Source organism: Glandiceps talaboti, chromosome 9 (genome assembly GCF_964340395.1).
Source record: "Glandiceps talaboti chromosome 9, keGlaTala1.1, whole genome shotgun sequence".
Classification (NCBI taxonomy): Eukaryota; Metazoa; Hemichordata; class Enteropneusta; family Spengelidae; genus Glandiceps; species Glandiceps talaboti.
The window spans coordinates 7,591,709-7,614,969 of record NC_135557.1 but is presented as its reverse complement, the minus strand read 5'-3'; the positions used below and the strand labels follow the sequence as shown (position 1 = coordinate 7,614,969).

The window sequence follows — 23,261 nt, the reverse complement described above, 5'->3', positions numbered from 1 at the left end:
ACATACATACATACATACATTCCTAGAAAGTTCACCTTTACTCTTACATTCCGCATACGTTTCTTTTTTCTTTAACTAAATAAGTATATTGACTGTTCACACAAAGCTATTGCAATTAAAAATAACGTTATGTATTACAATTCCACTTTTATAAAGTCCAATGTATGTTATTGTAGACTGGCTCTGTTTGCCAAGACCACGCATAAATAAGGAGCTGCGTATTCTACACTAAGATAGCAAGACAGCAATTTCTGCAATTTCTTTAAGCCTGGATCAAATAAACAACTAAAACATACTGTTATTAAACACAGGCATGCAGGCACCAACGTGTTGATGTCTGCATTTCAGGTCTGTATGGATGCAAGTTAGTTCTTTTCATTTATACAAAATGCAGCAGTATAAAAGTACATTTATTCAATCTTGTTGCTGTAAATTGTAACGTGTGGTTGCATTAGCAACCGATGAAAACTAACTTTCAACACTGTCTGTAAGAAGATCAAAGTGTATTGGCTCTGTATTACATATCAGCAAAGGTGGCCAGTAGAGGTTTTCCCTTGTTTAGGGAAAGTGTCGTCTGGGCCAAATGACCTCCAACCAAATGTGTACTTTCAAACTATCCTTAGCACCAATGCCAACATGAACATTCAAAAATAATGTTTACTCCTAAGCACTATTGCTTATTTACAGAAATTCCAGATCACGTACACGACCATTTTATGGGCGCTTTCTCGCAGACCTCCAATGTTGCAGATGAGAAGGATAATACCAACCAACTTGTACACAAACAGACACGTGAAACGTCCGATTCTGACATGGGTATGGGTGGCGAAATTGCAGTTGCTTTAGTAGATGACGCTAGCTATCTGCAGAATGGGGTAAGTTTGTTTATTTTCACACGTTTCACGTTAGTGTTCATTGGCTCCGTTCGATACCAAATGCATACATCAATACATTGTTGTGAGTGTGTATGCGTCTAGCTGCAGTATGTTGAAAAGTTTGTTTCAGTTAAACACAATGTAGCGAGAAATTATGATCAAGTTATCTTGAAGTGTAGGGTGTGCAGTTTATTATTGGTTTCTGAGCGGTTGTATGAACCCCCAATGTGTTTTATTAACATTTTTAATATCCATAAGATAGAGAACATGTACCATCACCAAGTAAATATCGTTTATCATCGAAACAGCTCAGTAATAATTTGTTAATTTCATAACTGCCTAACTGATAGTTCATACTTCTAATTGTTTTCATGGTGTGATGCATCTATGCACCCTATGGTGTACTTGCTTTTTCATAACATTCTCGTTAATACATTTAGCGTGCTTACCATCAATGTTATCATCTTTCATATATGAATAAATGTTTGATCTCAGACAAACAAATTCCACAATTGTACACAAGGTGCGTCATCTTAGATTTTTTTCAACAACCGTTTACTGTATCTGTGAGCAATATATGAAATCCCTCCTCTCATTCTTTGTTCAATAAATTGATGCATATCAACAATCTCAGTTAATAGTTCTAGGTTTACATCAGTTATCTTTAACATTGCATCCCAACCAAGCCATGGACTTGTCAAATAATGGCAATGATCCAGGTTGTAATGTTGGTTACAAGTCTTTCTGAAATTTTCAAATAAACCAGCCAATTGTATGTTCATTAATTTGAGATATAAGTCATGGTATGCACCCATAAGTTTTTATTTCAAATGTTTTCAATACATGTTCAGCATGTTGGTAATCTTCATTGATTATATTTTTGCCATTCATAAAAATATAAAATCATTTTTGGCTGGTTATTTGTTTATCTTCAAATGTTTCAAATCCAACCATATAGTCAAAGTAATACATACTTATTTTCATCAATTGGAATTTATCTTTGAACACATTCTTTGTGTATGTGCATTATTGTCAAGGATATTTTATAGACTGGAACTCATAAATTGAAAACTTTCTATAAACACTAATTGTTTACCCGACATAAAAGACATACACTTTTCCACATTAATTGGTTTTACATTTATATATTGATGATCAAACCTACCAATCTCTTGTATTATAAAGTAACTATCATATCCTCTAATATTATGAAAGATAACTGGTATCTTATTTGTTAACTTAAATTATAAGTTACATTATTCATAAGTTAAACCTCTGTACCTACTTGTAATGTGACAATGGTCCCTTACTTTAATATATTTATCGGTATATTTTTGTTACAAAAATGTCATCTGGTCGCATTATTGATTTTTTCATCAGCGTTATTGATAATCATATCTCGATTGAACAGTCCTCTTTTCATTTTACTTGTATGGAATGATGTGGAATATGCTATACATAAAACGAATGAGAGAGTAAATGTTGCATATATGCAGGGTTTGTACTCAATATGATATATGCAACAGGACCAGGCAATTTTCGCATTGAAATATGATTGTAAATCTCATAAAGTGTTCGTCAAATGATTGGACTGATACAACACGACACCTAGTCTTGCTGCTAGACGTTCGGGCTTTCTTTCGATGCTATAACTATAAGCGAACGAAGTTCGCATGTGAGGGCTTGCCCGAACAGTCTAGCGAATGTCATTTTCAGACCGGAGATTCCTTTGAGATTACGATAAGCGATGGGTTGGGCCATATATACATATATATACTTTAATATATTCAGTCTGCATGCAGGTGTTGACAAACACATTTATGTCATTACTATGTTTTATCAGTTTATGGTAATTGTGTTTGATGAGTGTGTAGATGTTGTCATTCACACATTTTAGTTAACGCATTGATGGTTATTTTTACAAGCCCCTCCTTAAGATGAATATGAATGAAAATATAGCTATTGTCCTCTGTTTGTGCTTGTCGCTAATACGGTTCTCTGATTGGCAGTTATTTATATCCTGATGACATTCGCTAGCGTTGTTCGGCTGTGTGTCGTATTTTATCAGAAGAACATCCGAGGGCTAGCTGATAGACTACACGACACCCAGACATTCCACAATTGATATTAACATCTGTAAAATCAGTAAAGAGGAAAAGAGTCTATATTGGTGAAGATGTTATCGAGGATTTGAAAACACTGTATGATGTTAATATTCGTGTCAGTGCATTGAACTCTGATATGACTATCAATAGTACTGTGAATACTCGATGATCGTGGACGAATCGGTATTTGTCTGAGAAAACAGGGTGTGTCCAAAGACTGCGAATGTAAATGATGGTAGTTGATGATGATTTGAAAATGTGATAGTGCAGTAGAAATGATAATCAAACTCAAATTCATTCATACCAAAGTAGAATGAGTCGCACGGAATATGTAGACTTACTCAACGATATTATATTTTCACCTTTGCACAGGCATCCATTGATGTGCAGCCACAAAACGGCTTCCAATCAGTTGATGTATTTGCACCTCCTGCATGGCACATTGATGTCGATGTTAAAAAGGAATATAACAAAGAAGAATCATCATCCCAGCCAGTCTTTGGCTACCCGATGGGCATTGGTAAGTGGGAAAGTATAGCTTCCATGGCGTTCATTGTACTCGTTAGTACATATGTGGCTCTAATATACAAATCAGAAGTTGTCAGATTTCAAAAGCAATAACGTAGTCATGCATGCATGCACATGTGACATGCACATGTTCGCACGCACGCACACAAAAAGACACAGAGAGAGAGAGAGAGAGAGAGAGAGAGAGAGAGAGAGAGAGAGAGAGAGAGAGAGAGAGAGAGAGAGAGAGAGAGAGAGAGAGAGACTACATTACAAACCCATAGAAAAGCTGCTCGACTTACGATTCTATATAATCTATACATACCATGGCCATACACACGAGCACATCAGTCCATCCATCCACCTTAAATGTTGTGTAATCTTATCACCACAATATGATTGTTTAACATTTATATATTTCATTCATTCAACTTTTAAGGACCTATGATGTTTAATGGATGCTATGGCTCTGGGTACCTGCCTGGGGATCCATGTTATGAAAACAGAGTACCTTCGCAATCAACATGTCTTGTAAGTATGCTTAAGATACAATGGAAACCATTCAAGCTGATATCCGATGTGGCCTGAACATTACATTTTTAGCTGCAGCAGGCTAGATGAAAAGCTCGTATGGATCATGAAGGTATAATTGTTAGAGTGACCTGCTGGGAATCTGATATGATAGAGATTTCAATATGAATGACGTAATCCTATGTCATTACAGAGAATAGTCATTGTGCCTTAAAACATGTTATTATTAGTATTATTACTACTATTATTATTATTACAAGTGAAGGGGTTTAATATTATATAATATTGAAAAATGTTGGGAGGACTTTAGAGGAATATCACTTATGGTTGTTGTGTATGAGGTGTAAAGGTTGACGTTTTACACCCACAATTAACTGTTCAACATTTCCCATTCAAGCTTCATGACATAACAATCGGGAGCTTGGTACTTGCTATGTATATGAATAAAAGTATAACGATATTATTTTATTTAAGACTAAATTGGCACTAGCGCTGTGGCCCAGCGAAGATCTCAATTGTCCAGTATTCCCCGAAGCATTTAGGCACTAATATTTGATTGACAGCTATGGTAGCGGTAGCGATGACTCAGATGTTCACAAAACCCCTATGGTCTCTACTTACGATTTTTCAGACAGATTGGTGTGCATTTAAGAAAGTTAAACATGAGCTGAGCGAAGTTTAGTTGTCATAAAATAATGATGCATCGTTTAGTGAAAAGAATATCGATTTCAATTTTTTCTGATATGAGCGCAGTAAGCTTAGTACTGATTGTGGTGAGTGTCCGTGTATTAAACACATATCGCTACCCCCCCCACCCCTGCCAGAAAAAATACTGACAGGTCCCTTAGAGAATTACAGTAATGATGAGATTATGGGATATCATATATAAATATATTCCAGGATATGCTTGATGCAGCCAACTTTATTGGTGTTGGATTTGACGGACGTGGAGTGTACAGTCCAGATAGCCGTAAAATGAGTCTTATCCAAAGGACATGTGCCGGTTATTCCAAGTAAGTGATTGCAGTACTTTAATATTTTGACAGCTAATGTTGAGGCACCTAAGACACACATTACAGACTACTACTGTGGAATCTCGACCGAAAAAACGCAAATGAGGACCAACAACCCTGTCAGACATTCTTAAAGAACCATTTTTCCAAAATCTTTTAATACTACACCCTATCCAATCGTACCTTAATCCACTTCGTAGACGCAGGTATTCCAACCATCGCCGACCTTATCGACACTGACAACAATCGCTAGCTGAATACAACAGATATTCAACACAGAGTAAAAATACACACCAATCGTATCCTCACCCTCTCCATGGAAGTTCTACACCGAGCAATTCCAACAAATCGGTGATTTCTTGAGTAGCAACCTCCCCAACGACTCCCTGAAAACAACCTATGCATTCGAATTACGTCATTCAATAGGAATAAACCTAGCGCCGCTTTAGAAAATAGAGAGAGGGGCTATCTATAAACATCTCGTATCGGTACTACATGAAAACAAACTACCTACCAAACTCGATACAGTTTGGAGAGACATACTGAGTCTGCCAACATCGATGAAACCTTGAGCTTTAAAGCATGTTATCACCCATCAATAACAAAGAGAGAGGGCGACCTACAATTATGGAGGATTACACACGGTGCCTACACCACTGGTAACTTCCTTTATAATGCAGCTAGGACTACGATCAGATCCAAACTGTTCACCGTGTGGCAATGCAGACTCATTGCTGCATACATTCTTAGAATGCCCAAATATCCAACAACTGCTCGTCTTCGTAACCAGGATATCAACACAACTTTCCACCAACAATCGCAAAATCCCAGGACACTGGTTCCTAATCAACCCACCAAGTAAGAGTAGAACATTTCCAGACAAACGAACACTTCACCTGTTCACGTATATATTTTACATATACAGCAAAGATGTCAATCCACCTAGCAAGAGGAAATTAAATGAAAGACGCGACACTAATAGACCCCATGGAAATCTTGAAAACACACTTTCGAGCAAAATTATCGTTTGAATATCAACACTACCGACAAGAACATAGCATACAACTGTTTGAATCAACATGGGCTATCAACGGCGCAATATGCAAAGTCGCCAACGGTCAACTCCAGATTGATTTTTAAACACAACAGTATAGCAACTGTTCACTTACAACTTAATGATTTTTCCCCTGATACTACATGTACCGTTTTCACCCATGTATTTGTAATTATAGAATCTTTCGAGACTTATAATCACACCATGTACTCTACTAGAGTACGTTCGCCCTGCTTATGTAGTTTTAGCCTTTTTAATTGTAACATGGTACAATTTTTATTTTATTTTCTTCTCAGTTGTGTATCATTTCTCTTTGTGTCTGGTGAAAATAAATATTATGAAATAATATGAAAAAAGGAATAAATGTTCCTTTAAACGATGATGATGATGATGATGATGATGATGATGATGACGACGACGACGACGACGTTGATCACTATTTATTAGTTTACCCTTGGGTCCATAGACAAGGCTGAACGCCTTCTATGTATGGATAATGTTTTTCACCGTGTTTGCATTTCACAATTCTTTAGATATGATGGCTATGATGTGCCTGATACGATGAAAATATATGGTATCTATGATACCTCATCTACCATGATGACGTACTCGGATCGTAGTGAATACACCAGGTACTTAGAACTAGAAGCTGGTATATCTGGTGGTCTTGGGTCCTTCAGTGCTGGAGTAACTGCTGCGTACGGTTCTACACAGACTTCAAAACAACAACAATTCATGTCAACACTTGACATTGACATCAAGAGGTGGGTTTATTTCACTTGTTTCACAGAGGTATCCTGAGAGAATGTTTACATCTTGTTGCTTATCACTTCCTACACATTTATGTATGTATGTATGTATGTATGTATGTATGTATGTATGCATGTATGCATGTATGCATGCATGTATGTATGTATGTATGTATGTATGTATGTATGTATGTATGTATGTATGTATGTCTGTCTCTCTGTGTGTGTATGTATGTATGTATGTATGTATGTATGTATGTATGCATGCATGCATGTATGTATGTATGTATGTATGTATGTATGTATGTATGTATGTATGTATGTTTGTGCCTGTGTCTGTGTCTGTGTCTGTCCTGCATATTGACAGTTTCACACTGCAGACTTTCCATTTTGACATTAATTCTCTCTTTACAGATATGAAATGTCCAAGGACGTGACTACAGCAAATGACCTGTCTACCAATTTCCTTAAAGAGTTTATGAATTTGCCGAACAGCTACATAGGATCATCAAATCCACTTAAATATCGTTAGTACAGTCTAATAACAAAGTTACACAGATGCATACACTACCATCTTGAACAATAAACAAATTCTTTCTATCCCACCAAGTATATTCCTTCAAGAGTTGTATCTTAATAGCATTAACCTGACTGTTTGGCTGTCATTGACAGCTCAATTCACAACTAGGGCCTAGTTGTATTTCATAGTTTTTAAATATGACAACTTATACTATGTTATGGATTATGTGACTAGCCAACATATCGTAAATAGTGTTGGATCCTTTTTGAGCAGTAGGCCTGTCACTCTAGAGACGTTTAGATAGACGAATTTACGTGATTTATATACGTGTAGCTTCATTGTCACCTGATTCGAAGCAACCAACACGTTGTGTATCTGACGACACGTCAAAATGGTGATCTACTCATAACTTTAAATATATGTTAAGTTTTTGTCTTTGTTCTTCTATTAAATGTAATATTTGTATATCAAAATTCGGTAACATAACTTTAAACTAATTGTTCGTTTGATAACTGTATCCCTTGTATCAGGGAGCAATACCCAATGCACGTTAAAGAACATGATATACTTCTCGAAAAGAGTTGGGGATAAACCTGATGTAGTATTTTAAACCCTGTTTGTGATTATTTATCTTCAAAATTATTGCTGTAACACACTTAATTTTATTCTGAGCAGCAGCGAACCAATTTGATTGGCCATTTAGGAAATCTCTTTGTCATTTTTTAAAACTGAATTGGCTATTGTTCGCAATTGCGCAACATATGTGAAACTAAAATAATTATTCAATCTGTTTTTCGTCTGGGTAATTGAGGGAAAAATGACAAAAATACCGACATGTTTAGAAAACAAAATAATGTGTGTGGCCTTCTGGACAGGCGATGCCAACGCTCACATGCACACTCCACTGTCATTCACATTTGTGTTCTGAGCGAGTAACGAAATACAACATTGTATGCGTCATTACGTGTACACCTGCAAGATAAATGCTCCTGTAGGCGTTCGGACGTGTATCCAAATCTCTCTAGTATGTCAATGTCAGAGCACCTTTCGTCCACATTTAAATTAATTGTGGTATTAGGGTCGGTAATATATGAAACACAATTGCCATTACTGAACGGGATAAATGTTTTTGGCACATACTAATAGCTATTCCCGACTTCTTTAATTTATCAATTTTTAGAGCTTATTCTTCATTTCCAGTCTGTTAGCATAATCATACATATCTACATTCCTACTTGGGGTTGTTATTATTGATGTATGATGAGTACATTATATGCTTTGCACTAATAATAATTGTTGATTTTCAATGAGCATATACTATCATTTATACTCACTTCATTTGTATGCAATGTAACAATGTAATAACAATAGGTTTGGGTTTTTACTTGCCTATGACACACTCTACAACACATATTATATAAATGCGCATGCTCCATGTGTGTGGTATTTAATGTTTTCAAGGGAGATATCAGTGGTAGGTAACAAATATTAGTCTAGAACACGATCGATAAAGTGACAAGTACAAATATAAAAGTTGCGGGAAAATTCTACATAGTACCTGATACAAGTCGTTCAGTTACAAGCCAAGTCTATATTGCGACGAACACAAAGTCCTGATTTTCCCAGCGTCCATTGCATATTCAACATGGCGGCATGCAAGTAACATCGAAAATCCTGAAGGTAAGAATCAGTCGATTTCTACTACTAAAAATCGAAAATACGTATTCCAATAGCGTGCGTTCTGGGAAGAATGGGTTGGAGGAACAACAGGGAAAATTTCATTGATCGATTCCACCGTTTGTGGGAGGAGTTAGCGAAAAACTTGGATGGATGTCCTATTCTAAACACATGTCCATATATGAATGTGTGTACAATATTGTCAGTAGTACTATATTTTATGTAGACAGAATAACAAACCCATATGTTGCCTGCAAATTCTATGTAAAAAGTAAAGCATACAATATTTACAGCCAGCCAGCAAACAAACCCCACAGTACGCTGATAGAAGATCAGTGGTTCAATATACGTATGTACATGTATTCGTATAGGGACGTGTGTTTAGAATAGGACATCCGTTGGTAGAAAAAGTTGTTCGCTAACTCCTCACACAAACAGTGGAATCGATCAGTGAAATTTTCCCTGTTGTTCCTCAAACCCATTCTTCCCAGAACGCACGCTATAGGAATATGTATTTTAGATTTTTAGTAGAAGAAATCGACTGATTCTTATCTTCAGGATTATCGATGTTACTTGCCACCATCTTGAATTCGCAATGGACGCTGAGAAAATCAGGACTTTGTGTTCGTCGCAATATAGACTTTACTTGTAACTAAACGACTTGTACCAGGTACTATGTAGATTGTTACCGCAACTTTTATATTTGTACTTGTCACTATATCGATATCTGTTACCTACCCCTGGATATTGCTCGAGCTGTTTAGAGTATTTGCAGACGTTTTCAACAGAATATGAAAATATTGGAGTTCTTACATTGTTCATGGTTTATGAAAAGGTGAGATTTGCCATGAAATCCAATATATACTGGTAATAATAAAAGGACGGATCGTTGGATCCGAATGTGAGTCCAAGAAATAAAATTATGTTGATAACTGACATGTACCGACCGACCGATTGATACATACATACATACATACATACATACATACATACATACATACATACATACATACATACATACATACATACATACATACATACATACATACATACATACATACACACACACACACACACACACACACACACACACACACACACACACACGCATGCATGCATGCATGCATGCATGCATGCATGCATACATACATACATACATACATACATACATACATACATACATACATACATATATACATACATGCATACATACATACATACATACATACATACATACATACATACATACATACGTACATACATACATAATACATACATACATACATACATACATACATACATACATACATACATACATACATACATACATACATACATACATACATACATACATACATACATACATACATACATACACACACACACACACACACACACACACACACACACACACACACACACACGCACGCACGCACGCACGCACGCATGCATGCATGCATACATACATACATACATACATACATACATACATACATACATACATACATACATATATACATACATGCATACATACATACATACATACATACATACATACATACATACATACATACATACATACATACATACATACATACATATAATCAAAGAATCACTGAAAAGACTCTTCATTGCCCTTGTGCGTCCGCATTTATATTTGTACTTGTCACTATATGTTGTGTGGTCACCACGTTTTGTTAAAGACTGCAATTTAATTGAAAATGTGTTACGGAGAGCAACAAAATTAATTGGAGGAATGAGAGACCTGAGCTACAGTGAACGTTTGACACGCTTAGATATTCCCAGTATGTCGTACAGAAGGATGCGGGGCGATATGATAGAAGTATGGAAGTATCTTCATGGTAAATACTCTGCGAACCAGCATTTTTTCCAATGCGAAACACATAGTGCCACGAGAGGCCACCCATTGAAACTTCGGAAGTCTTTGTGTCAGAAGTCAACTCGTGCCAACTTTTTTCCAAACCGGATCATCAATGCATGGAATAAACTGCCAACAAAAATTGTTACAGCGAATACTATCAACTCTTTCAAAAACACTCTAGACAGTCACTGGGCTGAATACAAATACATCATTAACATAAACTTGGATAGTGTTTGATTTATATACATGTTACTATTCGTGGAACTTTGGACTATGGACTGTTGAACATTTGATTTTTTTTTACCTTTGATCGGCTCATAGGCTTTTAGCCTTCAAAGCTGTACATAATATGAATATGAATATACATACATACATACATACATACATATACATACATACATACATACATACATACATACGTACATACATACATATACATACATACATACATACATACATACATACATTCATAGTTATATGTCAGCATCTTTACAGAAAGAATGTATAGACAATAGGATACTATCGTAATCAGCTTACAACAAATCTGAACACAACCGGTTATCTCAGACATGAGACTTTTATCACTTTCTGTCCACAGAGGATTTCATTCAGCGATGGGGAACACATTATGTTAAATCTGGTATGTTCGGTGGAAGGCTGGAAATTCAGAAAGTTTCATCAAGTTCATTTTACAGCTCCGTTGAGGATTTCGCCGTTGAAGCAAACATCGACTACCAGTCAATCTTCGCCAGTTTTCACTCAAGGTTATCTGCTAAAAGCGGTTCATCATCTGCACGGCAAACTGGCTATTCGTCAACTAATGTAAAAGCGCTTGGTGGACATCCAGATATAGCAGCCATTATAACTGATTTCAGTAGCCCAACGATCAAGACAGGTAAGACATTCGGGGAGGGGGGGGGTGCACTTAATGTGAATGAAGTAAATATATTCATCTAGGTGCCATTCATTATTATTTAATATAATTATTGGCAAGTGTGATAGCATACACTTTACAAATTGTTTCAAAATTAAAACCGAGTAAACCGTTTTGCATTAACTTTTATAACATTATCACATTATCTTCCCAACATTCAACAACAGATCTTATGAACTGGTTGCACTCTATTCGAGACTATCCCAAAGCATTCAAGTTTGGTTTGGCTCCTATTACGGACCTCTTATACTTCCAAATGGATGAGATATTTCCAAATGCCGAGTTTGAGTCATGTACTGATAGGACAGACTTACAGAAGGATGAAAAGACTGGAAAATGGTATTACCTTGTGGAGAAGACAGTTGGAAATCTTACTGTCCATGAAAGGGTGTTCTGTAAATTCATGTCCAAGGAGGAGTTTATGGATGACATCGCTAAACGAAGAAATTCTTTGGAATATGCAATAAGTATTTACATGTCCGAGGTAAGTAAGAATCACAGTCCGGGTCATTACACGCCGACCATTGGAGGCGTGTATTGCACGGATGGCATTTATTTTGTACCCTCGCTAATTGATATTTTGCAAGATGACATGCTGTGATTCTAAATACTCTCATTGATTAAAATTGATATTTTGCAAGATGACATGCTGTGATTCTAAATACTCTCATTGACTAAAATTGATATTTTGCTAGATGGCATGCTGTGATTTTAAATACTCACATTGACTAACATTGTCATTTTGCTAGATGACATGCTGTGATTATAAAAATTAATATCAAATTCAATTTGACGACTTGTATTAAGAGCCGAATGCCTAAATTACCGAATAATATATATATATATATATATATATATATATATATATATATATATATATATATATATATATATATATATATATATATATATATATTATTGTCTGATGATCGCGCAATGCGTGAAACTCCGAGTTACAACCAAGAAAGAGTTCCACTACTACCAAAACTATTGCGCTCTGCCACTGCGGTATAGAGCACTGTCTTAGCAGATTGATACTCACCGAGTTATATATATATATATATATATATATATATATATATATATATATATATATATATATATATATATATATATATATATATATATATATATAGTTATATAGTTATATAGTTATATAGTTATATATATATAGTTATATATATAGTTATATATATAGTTATATATATAGTTATATATATATATATATATCTGTGTGTGTGTGTGTGTGTGTGTGTGTGTGTGTGTGTGATACAATGTGAAATAAATGACCCTCGAGTTATTTTGATAGCCATTTTAATAGTATATTCTGTTGTGTATCTGGTGCACATCAGGATTCGGTTTGATAGACGGTATTTCAATACAAATCGCTGTCTGTTGTCTAACATGACTTAAAATAATTGTTAGTACCCCCTTTTTAAAAATTATCCAATTATCGAGATTCAAAATTTAAGAAATTGAAATGCTATGATCAGTATTGCCTCAAACCAGCTGACCAGGTCAATTTGGTAACAAACTCATCATCCCTCTATCATCGTTATGGGATGACTTTAATCGGTATAGATGTATAAACAGTCAAAAACCTCTGTGTCAATCTGTCTTTCTTTCTGTCTGTCTGTGTGTCTGTCTGTCTGTCTGTCTGTCTGTCTGCTTGTCTGTTTGTCTGTTCTCTCTCAGTCTATATCTGTTTCTGACTCTGTCTGTCTGCCCCCCCCCCTCTCTCTCTCTCTCTCTCTCTCTCTCTCTCTCTCTCTCTCTCTCTCTCTCTCTCTCTCTCTCTCTCTCTCTCTCTCTCTCTCTCTCTCTCTCTCTCTCTCTCTCTCTCTCTCTCTCTCTCTCTCTCTCTCTCATACCAGTTGTGATTTGTTAATTGTACCTACCAGGGACTGGTGTCAAACGATGAAATAAGTGTTAAAGGTGGCAATAAGTATTGTGAGTTGAGTGACAGAGAACCCGAAAAAGACTCTGCAAGACCTGATTGGAACTACCTTCAGAGCGGAAAATCATTTAGCATAGTTTTTGATATGGACGAGGACATTGAAGGTGGTCGTCGTGGTAGCACAATACCAAAGGACCAAATATTTACGGTCAGTCAAGTTTTATATACCTTTATGAAAATAACCAATAATAGTCAAGTTGTCATGCCATCCAACATTGCATTGTCTTCTAAGAGAGAAGGTTTTATGGTTAATATTTGCTCACCAGGGTGTCCTGAATAAGAATCTGACAGTTGCCACTCGGTTAGAGTTGGGCATTTAAAAAAAAAATATTTGTATAAATTAAGGAAAAAACGATTTGTGTTAATTTGGCTAGCTAGCAGCACATATATCCAACATTAGCATGTATAAGTGAGTTTTATATTGCATATATCTTTACCTTAAAGTTATAAAAACAAATTAGAATATAATTTCAATTAGCATAATGTGCAGGAATTGCACAGAATAAGAACATTTTGAAGCTAATATCAGAGAGTATTTGTCTGATTCAGGAAATCTAAACCATTTAAATCTAATAAATGTTTTGAAGGAATGAAACAAAAAATAAGGTATGTTAATTGGAAATAAGGAAAGGAAAATAATGAGTAATTTGCATAAATTACATACAAATTATACTTGCAGCATACCTTAATACATATAGTATTATTTTATTATTATTATTATTATCATTATTATTATTATTATTATTATTATTATTATTATTATTATTATTATTATTATTATTATTATTATTTTATTTATACTCGGTTTAAAAAAAAGCACAAACGGGCTAATACATCCGAGATGTAAAATATAAATAAAAAACTACAGTAAAACAGTCATGAAGATAAAATATACATCACAATAATAACTTATATACCAAACAAAACAAACAAACAATAAAGACTCAAAAGACACATTCAACATTAAAACCTAGAGCTGATATATAAAATGATGGAAATCACATTGCGTATTAAGTCGTCCAACAACACTAAATTACAAGTAAAACATGGGTTGAGACACATTGCCTTGCTTTATTTTACGTTTGAAAGACGCTAGATTGTCAGCCATCCTTAAATCATTTCTCAGTTTGTTCCAAATTACTGGTGCCTGATACGAAAAAGAGTACAAGTCGTATTTGGTGGTATGAACTCTTGGAATTTTCAATATGTTATCCCCCTTAAATTATGAGTAGTAGCCCTAGGTGTGAGCATGTCAGTGATGTAAATAGGAGCGGTACCTTTTAATGCTTTAAAAACTAATTTAGCTACTTTGTTGTTTCTTTGTTATGAAAGGCTGACAAGGTTTTAGTTCTTAAGAAGCCTGTCATAACTACTACTGTAGTCATGGAAGACAGACAAAGTACTTTGTGATTCAATTTCTATAGCTTATCAAGATTTCTTTTACTGCAGCCACCCCATATACTACTACAATAATTCAAAAGTGGAGAGATGAGCCTATTATATAGAAGTAATTTGGCGTCAGTCGGGATAAATTTCTTCAGTCGTCTAATGACTGCCAAGTGTTTGTTTACTTTAGTACAAATGGAGGGTATATGCTTACCAAAATTTAATTTGTTGTCAATATTGACCCCCAAAAGATCTACGTTTTCAGTACTAGAAATGTTAACATTGGAGACGTCAATGTTATTTTCACCGGTGCTTTCATTACCCATAAGCATAAACTGTGATTTCTCTGGGTTAATCTTCATCAGATTATTACTAAACCACTGTGTAGCTGTAGATCAGAAGTTAGCTTTTGCATAAGGTCAGTAATATCTTTGTTTGCATAAAATATCTGATTATCGTCAGCATAAGACTTCAATTTGCAGGTTAAAATGAAGTAACATATATCATTAAGAAAGATATTGAACTAGGTCGGTCCCAGTACTGATCCTTGTGGAACGCCTTTTATGAGCTTCGCCCAATCAGAAAAATGACCATTTAGTTTGACCCTTTGACTGCGGTTAGATAGGTAAGCTTTAATCAACTCAACTGACCTCTTTTCTAAGCCATACGCTGACAGTTTTGCACAAAACAGACCGTGCGGAATCGAGTCGAACGCCTTAGATAGATCCATTAGAATGATCCCTACATTTTTTTGTTGTCTAGTTCATATTTAAACTCCTCTGTAAGCCGCAATAGGGAAGACTCACAGCTGTGGTTTTTGCGGAAAGCTGATAAGTTATTCGAGAAAATATTAATTCAACTGATTAGATAGAAGAACTTCAAATATTTTGCTGAAAACCGGTAGAATGGAGACTGGTCTGTAATTCTCCTTCTTGTGTGGATCATTTTTCTTGTAGATTGGAGTAATATCCGCTCTTTTCAATGCATCAGGCACTGAATTTGATATAATGCATCTATTGAATAACGAGCACAGAGGAAAATATAAAGTGTTAGCAGCTGGCTGAATGACTTTAGCTGGTATGCGGTCATGACCGGCTGATTTACCTGTGTCTAGATTAGTCAAAAGGTTTGCTATATCTGCAGGTGTTGATGGCCTGAATTTAAATACAGTGCTGTTTGTGTTTGCCTGTATAGCGTTGACACTAGGGTGATCATCATACGTAATATTAACATCTGTCATTGACAACCCAATGTCAGCTGTGACAGTTGTGAAATAGTTATTGAATGTATTACATAAATTATGACTGTCATTTGATGATGTTATTATCTTCGCAAAGTGCTATATGCGGACCAGTTGATTTCTGTTTTGAGTGCATCATGTTGCCAAAGACTTTCCAAAATTGTTTACTATCTTTAACATTTGCATTCTCTCTGCACTTTTGTACAAGTAGTTTACGGCGAACACTGGTACAAATATTACGCTGCTTTCGGTACACCTCCCAACTTTCGTTATTTCTACATCTACAGTACTCCTTCCAAAGTTTATTACGAGTTTTGATGTGAGTGAGTAGTTCAGTAGTCATGTATCCGACGTGATTCCGTTTGATATACTTGGATTTGGCGGGAGCTTGTTCATCAAGTACATTCTTGAACAAGGTTTCAAAAACCCAATATGAATCATCAATATCATCAAAGATTTCAGAGACCTGAAAAGGGATATAGCTCACATCCCTATTAAAGGTGTTTTTGTCAAAGTGCTTGAATGAACGATACGTTATTTACTGTCTGGAGGGACGTGGTACATGAATTCGGGCAATGGAATACGTCAAACAATGATCATTAATATGCGTATATACTCCAGACCAAAGAAATGTCTTACGATTGTTGACCACGATGACATCAAGTAAAGTTTTGGTTGAGGCAGTGACACGAGTTGGTAACACTGATTAGATTCGACAATCCTGAAATGTCACACAAGTCTGATAATAATATGGCATTACTGTTACGTGTAGGGAGGTCACAATTTAGATCTCCTACTGCAATACTGTCATTAGTTTGGACGTACATGAAGTCAATGATGTTAGCTAATTCAGCAGGCCAAATTGAATTAGCTTGATTTGGTGGTCTATATATCGTGGCCACTGTTGTATGGGACTGACCTATTTTCATTTTGAAAACTATTGATTCAAGTTCAGATGACTCGATATTCGTTTGGCAATTATGTGCGACCTAATATAAATATCAAATGCATTTGTTGCTAACCAATCGCTCACTACATTCAATTTGAAGCCACCTAAACTGTTGATTTTAAGATGAGCAATTTTCAGTTGATGATGATACTCAGATGACAGACTGTTGAACGTAGAGGTGAGCTCATTGATGTCTTCCATGTCAGTAGTGACGGATGAATTTAATGATGTTGGACTACCTATACCTGAAAACCATGAATTATTATGGAAAGGTAAGGATTCCAACAGTCGTCGAGCATAACATCTTGGACATTCCAAAGAACGTTGTTCCAATGTCTGAGATTTATAGAGCTTGAAGTAGGTTTTAGTTATTGGGCACATTTTCTATGCGACCATTAAAAGTCTGTGGTTCCTTGCCACTGTCTTGTTACAAACAATACACGCGTAGATGTAAGCATTCCTTTTAGATTGTTGTTTCAATGAGCCATTGGGACCAGGATTAAAATGGATATTTCCGCACAGAATAATATTAAAAGTAGCATCGTGATTGGTATAGTAACTTATTCTTTGTTTCGTGAATTTTCGCCCGGGTGTACAAGTGAGATCATTGTTTCGTAGCGTGGTGTCAGTAGAACCCATACAGCCTGATGTGAGGGTCGTCATCAGTGAACAGTTATTCATCAGAAAAAGGAATGTCACCAGTGACGTAATCATGGTGAGAATGATGAGACACCTGTGCTTGGGGTCGGTAGACATGCTTGAATATGAACAGTATTTGCTGTATTACAGATTCAAAATAAAACTTTCAAGATTAGAGCAAGGTACGAGTAAAAGTCTCAACTTTGAATATTATACTGTACAAAATGTCAAAACAATTTCGAAGTCTTTGAGGATGGAGTGTATATTTCAACAATTATTTGACGAAAGTGATGGTCTAAACCAGAATGTCCATTTCTTGTGGTGGTAACGTGCTTACTGCCGTATCCGTTCGTTTCGTCCTCTAGAGCAATTTCACTTTTCGTTGTATAGAAGCACTTATTACAAAGAATACAGTCCACGCAGTATAGGCATTGGTGTATAATAGAATTGTTCGTAATGTCTATCTGACAAATGTCGCAAATAATGTTGGACATAGTACTTGAAGTAGTCGACAGGTGATGACCGGTGCTATAGCACAAAATGGCAGCGACTTCAGCGACAATGACAGGTCACCAATAAAATCGTTCTTATGACACTTGGCAGCCACAATTTTGAAGGGGAAGTCTCCCGAAAGGGTGCATGAATACTTCTTACCGTAAAATGTCAGGTTTAACCCAGCAAGACAGGTCTCTCAAGGGACAAATCGAGGTATATTGGACGACAACTGCAGAGTGTGATGCGAGCGTGAATGCGAGAGAATATACCATGTCAGGCAATATTGATCATTGATTCACTAAATCTGAATCATTAACTTGAGTAATTATCGTAAAGGTATGAAATAAATAAAGAGTAAAGATAAATATGGAAATAAAAGAATTAACATTTCGTAAAAATAATAGCTTAATTCACATAATTAGCAGATGCAGTCAACACGCTGCGCTGAAAGCCAGAACAACTAGAACAGTTGTGTTTATTCCACTGTTTGGGATTTGATGTTTTGTGCAATGTGTGGCAACTATGTGGACTTGTAGGGTTACAAGGTAGACAGAGTTCTTGTAGTATTCCTTTACAATCTTAGTGGTTTTCCATGGGATTGATCATCACTTTTGAGTTAGTTCATCATGTTGCAATTTACTGACTGGATATGACTGGAGATAAGATACATTGATTTAGGAGTCAAAACGCAAGGTCTTGTGACAATATAGAGTTAAGGCTGGTGTTTATCAAGTCTCTAGGCTTCCATGTAAAATATCCCCGTTGTTTACTAGGTCTAATAATGATTTATATTCTATCTGGACCGGCATTTGTAAGTACACCATGTTCAATGTTACACAAAGGGCTGATTTCTATAACTGTATAATAGGAGATACAACTTTTTTGTTGTAACACTCAAGAAACAGTATGCGTGAAGTGTATGTGTTAAGCAATATGCTTTCCAGTATACTCAAAAGTTGTACATGGCATCTACCTTACATGCATACTCGATAGAAAGTGCTCATGTAAATTGTTATTAGACAGGTAACTTCTCTTGTAAGTGAACGGAATGCTTTACCCCTTATAAATATGTACACGTGTGTGTTCGATATTTCAATCTTTAGATGTATGCTTATGTAGCTATATAATTAGATTAATTAAGCTTATATGTGGAAAGAGAACACATTCAAAATTTATTTTTCAGAGAAAGTGCCTGCTTGACAATGAGGCAAATTCTTGTCAAATGGATGAACAAGTTGAACATTTTAATTAGAATATAACTGAACTTTTGTAGATTTTATAAAGGTGACAAGTCAGCCACGGACAAATTTCGTTGTGATGAACAAGTGCCTCACAGTATCGATGCAGATTTGAGACCCAACACCATTATGTACAGCCGTGTCACATCTTTACACTAAGACTCAGTTCATTTTTACACTTCATCTCAGGTTTTTAAATTATGCAACAACTGGTGAATATATCCAAGTATAGCATTTCAAGTATGTTGAAAAATGACGAAGATCACACAAAATACCTATTTAAGATTTATGCAAATTAGCTAGTTTTTTACCTTTGGAAGTTGCTAATTACCAAATTATCAAATTATCATAATTTATTTTTTTTGCAAATTAAGCATATATATATATATATATATATATATATATATATATATATATATATATATATATATATATATATATATATATATATATATATATATATATATGGTCTTTTCTCCAGCTAGACACTCATATTCATATTTATATTCGTTGAGCTATTAGAGAGAAGTGTAATCACATTACCCCTTTTCTCAAAGTGTTACACTGGCTACCAGTACAACAGCGTTACGTGCAGAATTTAAAATTCTGTGCTTAACATTCAAAGTATTTCATGGTTCTGCACCTGGCTATCTTAATCAGTTACTTACCCGCCGTAGCTCCAGCCGTGATTTACGCAGTAACTCACGGAACAAAATTTACTTAAAACCAACGACTCAGCAATACTGCTTATTATGGTGACAGAGCCCTCTCAATTTGTGCGTTAGACTTGTGGAATGCTCTGTCATAATATCTGCAGAGTGTCGCCACATTCCAGACATTTAAATAAGACCTATTTCTTCAATAAGACTTTCGCTTGAGTCTGTTTTATTAACTCGTTTTTTTCTGTGCTTAGTAAAGAGCATTGTGATAGTTATATAGAATGCGCTACATAAGACAATTAGATTATATATATATATATATATATATGTTTTTTTTTTTTTTTTTTTTTTTTTGTTTTTTAACTGGCATTTTCTATTCGGGAGACCGAGTAACAAAAAATACAAAAGTTACGTTGCTAAGTAATAGAAGACAATCGCTGACATAGTTACTATTAACAGTATTAGTTACTCCAGAGTAATCAATTAAATAATTAGTGAAATTGTTATATACAGACAACCAGTTACTACTACAGTAGTTGTATAAACGTAGGTATTCACTAACACATCAAAGTATTGTTATTACTAAAAATTATGTTTGCTATGGAAAGCAGGGATAAAACTTTTCCCAAATTTGCTATTTCAAAAGTAGTGGTCAACCAAACGTAAAGCCTATACACGAACCGTAGTTCTGACCATTAAATGAAGCAATGTTGTCCTTATTTGCTTGATTCCCACATCATGTTAATCAAAATTTTGTAATAATATGAAATTCAATCATACTCAAGGTATATGGCATTGATAAAAAACATTGCTTTCATAAGTAGATTAGCCAGAGTTTGTGCAAGGAAGTGATAAATCATATTTTTTTGCCTTTGTTAACGAACATGAAACACATGAGAAAGCCACCTTGTTGCCCTAGCCGTAGGTTTCTGGAATTGCTTGAACAAATGACACTATCAAGAGTGAATCTCATGGATATCATGGTAAACAAAATTATGTAATGGTGTTAAATTCACTTATGGAATTGATCAACATATCAATGGGACAACATTTGGTAACACGGAAAGTGCAAAATCACTTAAACTGTAAGTTAAAAGTGCATAATCACTAAAACTTTAATATCAAAGTACATACTAACTAAAAGTTCAAAATCAAAGGACATAATCACTAATGGTGTAAGATCAGAGTATATAATCACTAAAAGTGTAAGATCAAATGTTTGATCCAAATGGCTATTAAGAGTAAATTCCATAGTTACCCCGGTAATCTAAATGTTGCAATATTACGAAATTAACTGTTTGGCCAAAGTAAATGGTAATGTTACAAAAGGTGCTTTAAGTGGCAGCTTTTATATCATCAGATATTACTGTTATTGTCTAAATGGTAATGAACAAGATAAAATTGAATTAGCAGTATCATAGTTAGACTAAATGTCCAAGTATCGTTTGGTTTCTGAAAGTGTCTGATCAACTGACACTGTTACGTAGAAAGTGAATTATAAGCTTAAATTCACAACTCAAATCTGTTTTGACAACTTGGAAAACATGTACAATTTGTTGGGTATGAATACTAATTAATGTAACATAATCAATGTATAATTAGCATATGTGTACTGGTTTGCAGATGCACTACTTTGCTGGCAAGTGGTTTGTTGAGAAAGAAACTGGCAAGGCACGACTGACTGATGGGTACAGTAACGGGGGCAGTGATATCCCTGGAAACCGTAAGATCTCCGTGAGAGGTTTGGTGTTAACCTTCGAGCCAGAGGCTGGTTATTTTAGGTTAAACAACGAAGATTACGATGCATCCCTCGTTTTTTGGAAAGATATCTTTGATGGTCTAAAAGGCAAGTGTCGAATTAGTTAATCGTACTTCGTAATGGCAAATTGCTAGTGGCATCATTTTCTATTTGTCTATAATTCACATTTCCACCCAAAGTATGCTGTGAATTAATCTATATTTACCCGAATGGAATATATATTGATAAACACAACAACAACAGCAACAACAACAACAACAGCAACAACAACAGCAACAACAACAGCAGCAACAACAACAACAGCTACAACAACAACAACAACAACAACAACAACAACAAGAACAACAACAACAGCAATAACAACAACAACAACAACAACAACAACAGCAACAAAATTACCTTGATCAGTGTTATTCTTGTTATGGATAATGAGAAACTAAATAAGAAAGGTGAGATAACTTTATGTTCAAACATGTCACTCTACACTGGGAAATAAAAATGACACATCTTCACATTTCAGGTCAATTCATAGCACAGGTATCGTGGCCAGTGAGTCTTGAGACTGCTGACACAGAAGACCTAGAGGGGAGGTTTATGAAGGAAACAGTACAGAGATTTCCTTGTAATACACATTGGTCAAACGTACAACTTCTTGATACGACACGTAAGTTAAACATGCCTCTTATAACAAAGGTTGTGTTTAATAACATGATGTGGTGCTGTTTATAACAAGTATACATCATGCATCTACCATTCAATATCTTCATTTTCAGATGGAGGAGTGTGCCTGTTCTTCTCAGCCGTTAGTGAAGGTACTATTTATGCTGTTTTTTCATCAGTTCCGAAGGACAAGACAACTTGGTATTATGTGGAAATATCGCCTGTATTAGTAGCCATTCACAAGGTATTAAATCATACGTGAGAAAAACAATTTATGAATAATTCTGTTATAGCTGTATGTCCTTGTTCGAGTATTTGCATTCTAAACATATATAGCACGTGTTATGAGTTATTTCGGAATGGGAGAGTACTTATGTAAAATTGTAGATGTTTGAAATGGGAAGGTAAACTGTAGAAATACAGGAGTAAACT

At 35.3% G+C, this 23,261-nt stretch overlaps 1 protein-coding gene across 1 annotated transcript in view; it reads left to right on the top strand.

Moving 5' to 3' along the window:
- LOC144440088 (uncharacterized) overlaps window positions 1-23,261 on the top strand; it is a 58,506-nt gene that overhangs the window by 18,074 nt on the left and 17,171 nt on the right. The window contains exons 3-14 of the mRNA XM_078129346.1: window positions 688-875; window positions 3,353-3,500; window positions 3,927-4,018; window positions 4,919-5,031; window positions 6,619-6,849; window positions 7,249-7,361; window positions 11,512-11,808; window positions 12,015-12,331; window positions 13,749-13,952; window positions 22,034-22,256; window positions 22,690-22,833; window positions 22,943-23,073. Coding sequence (XP_077985472.1) covers window positions 688-875; window positions 3,353-3,500; window positions 3,927-4,018; window positions 4,919-5,031; window positions 6,619-6,849; window positions 7,249-7,361; window positions 11,512-11,808; window positions 12,015-12,331; window positions 13,749-13,952; window positions 22,034-22,256; window positions 22,690-22,833; window positions 22,943-23,073 — 2,201 coding nt within the window. The remainder of the gene's footprint in view (window positions 1-687; window positions 876-3,352; window positions 3,501-3,926; window positions 4,019-4,918; window positions 5,032-6,618; window positions 6,850-7,248; window positions 7,362-11,511; window positions 11,809-12,014; window positions 12,332-13,748; window positions 13,953-22,033; window positions 22,257-22,689; window positions 22,834-22,942; window positions 23,074-23,261) is intronic.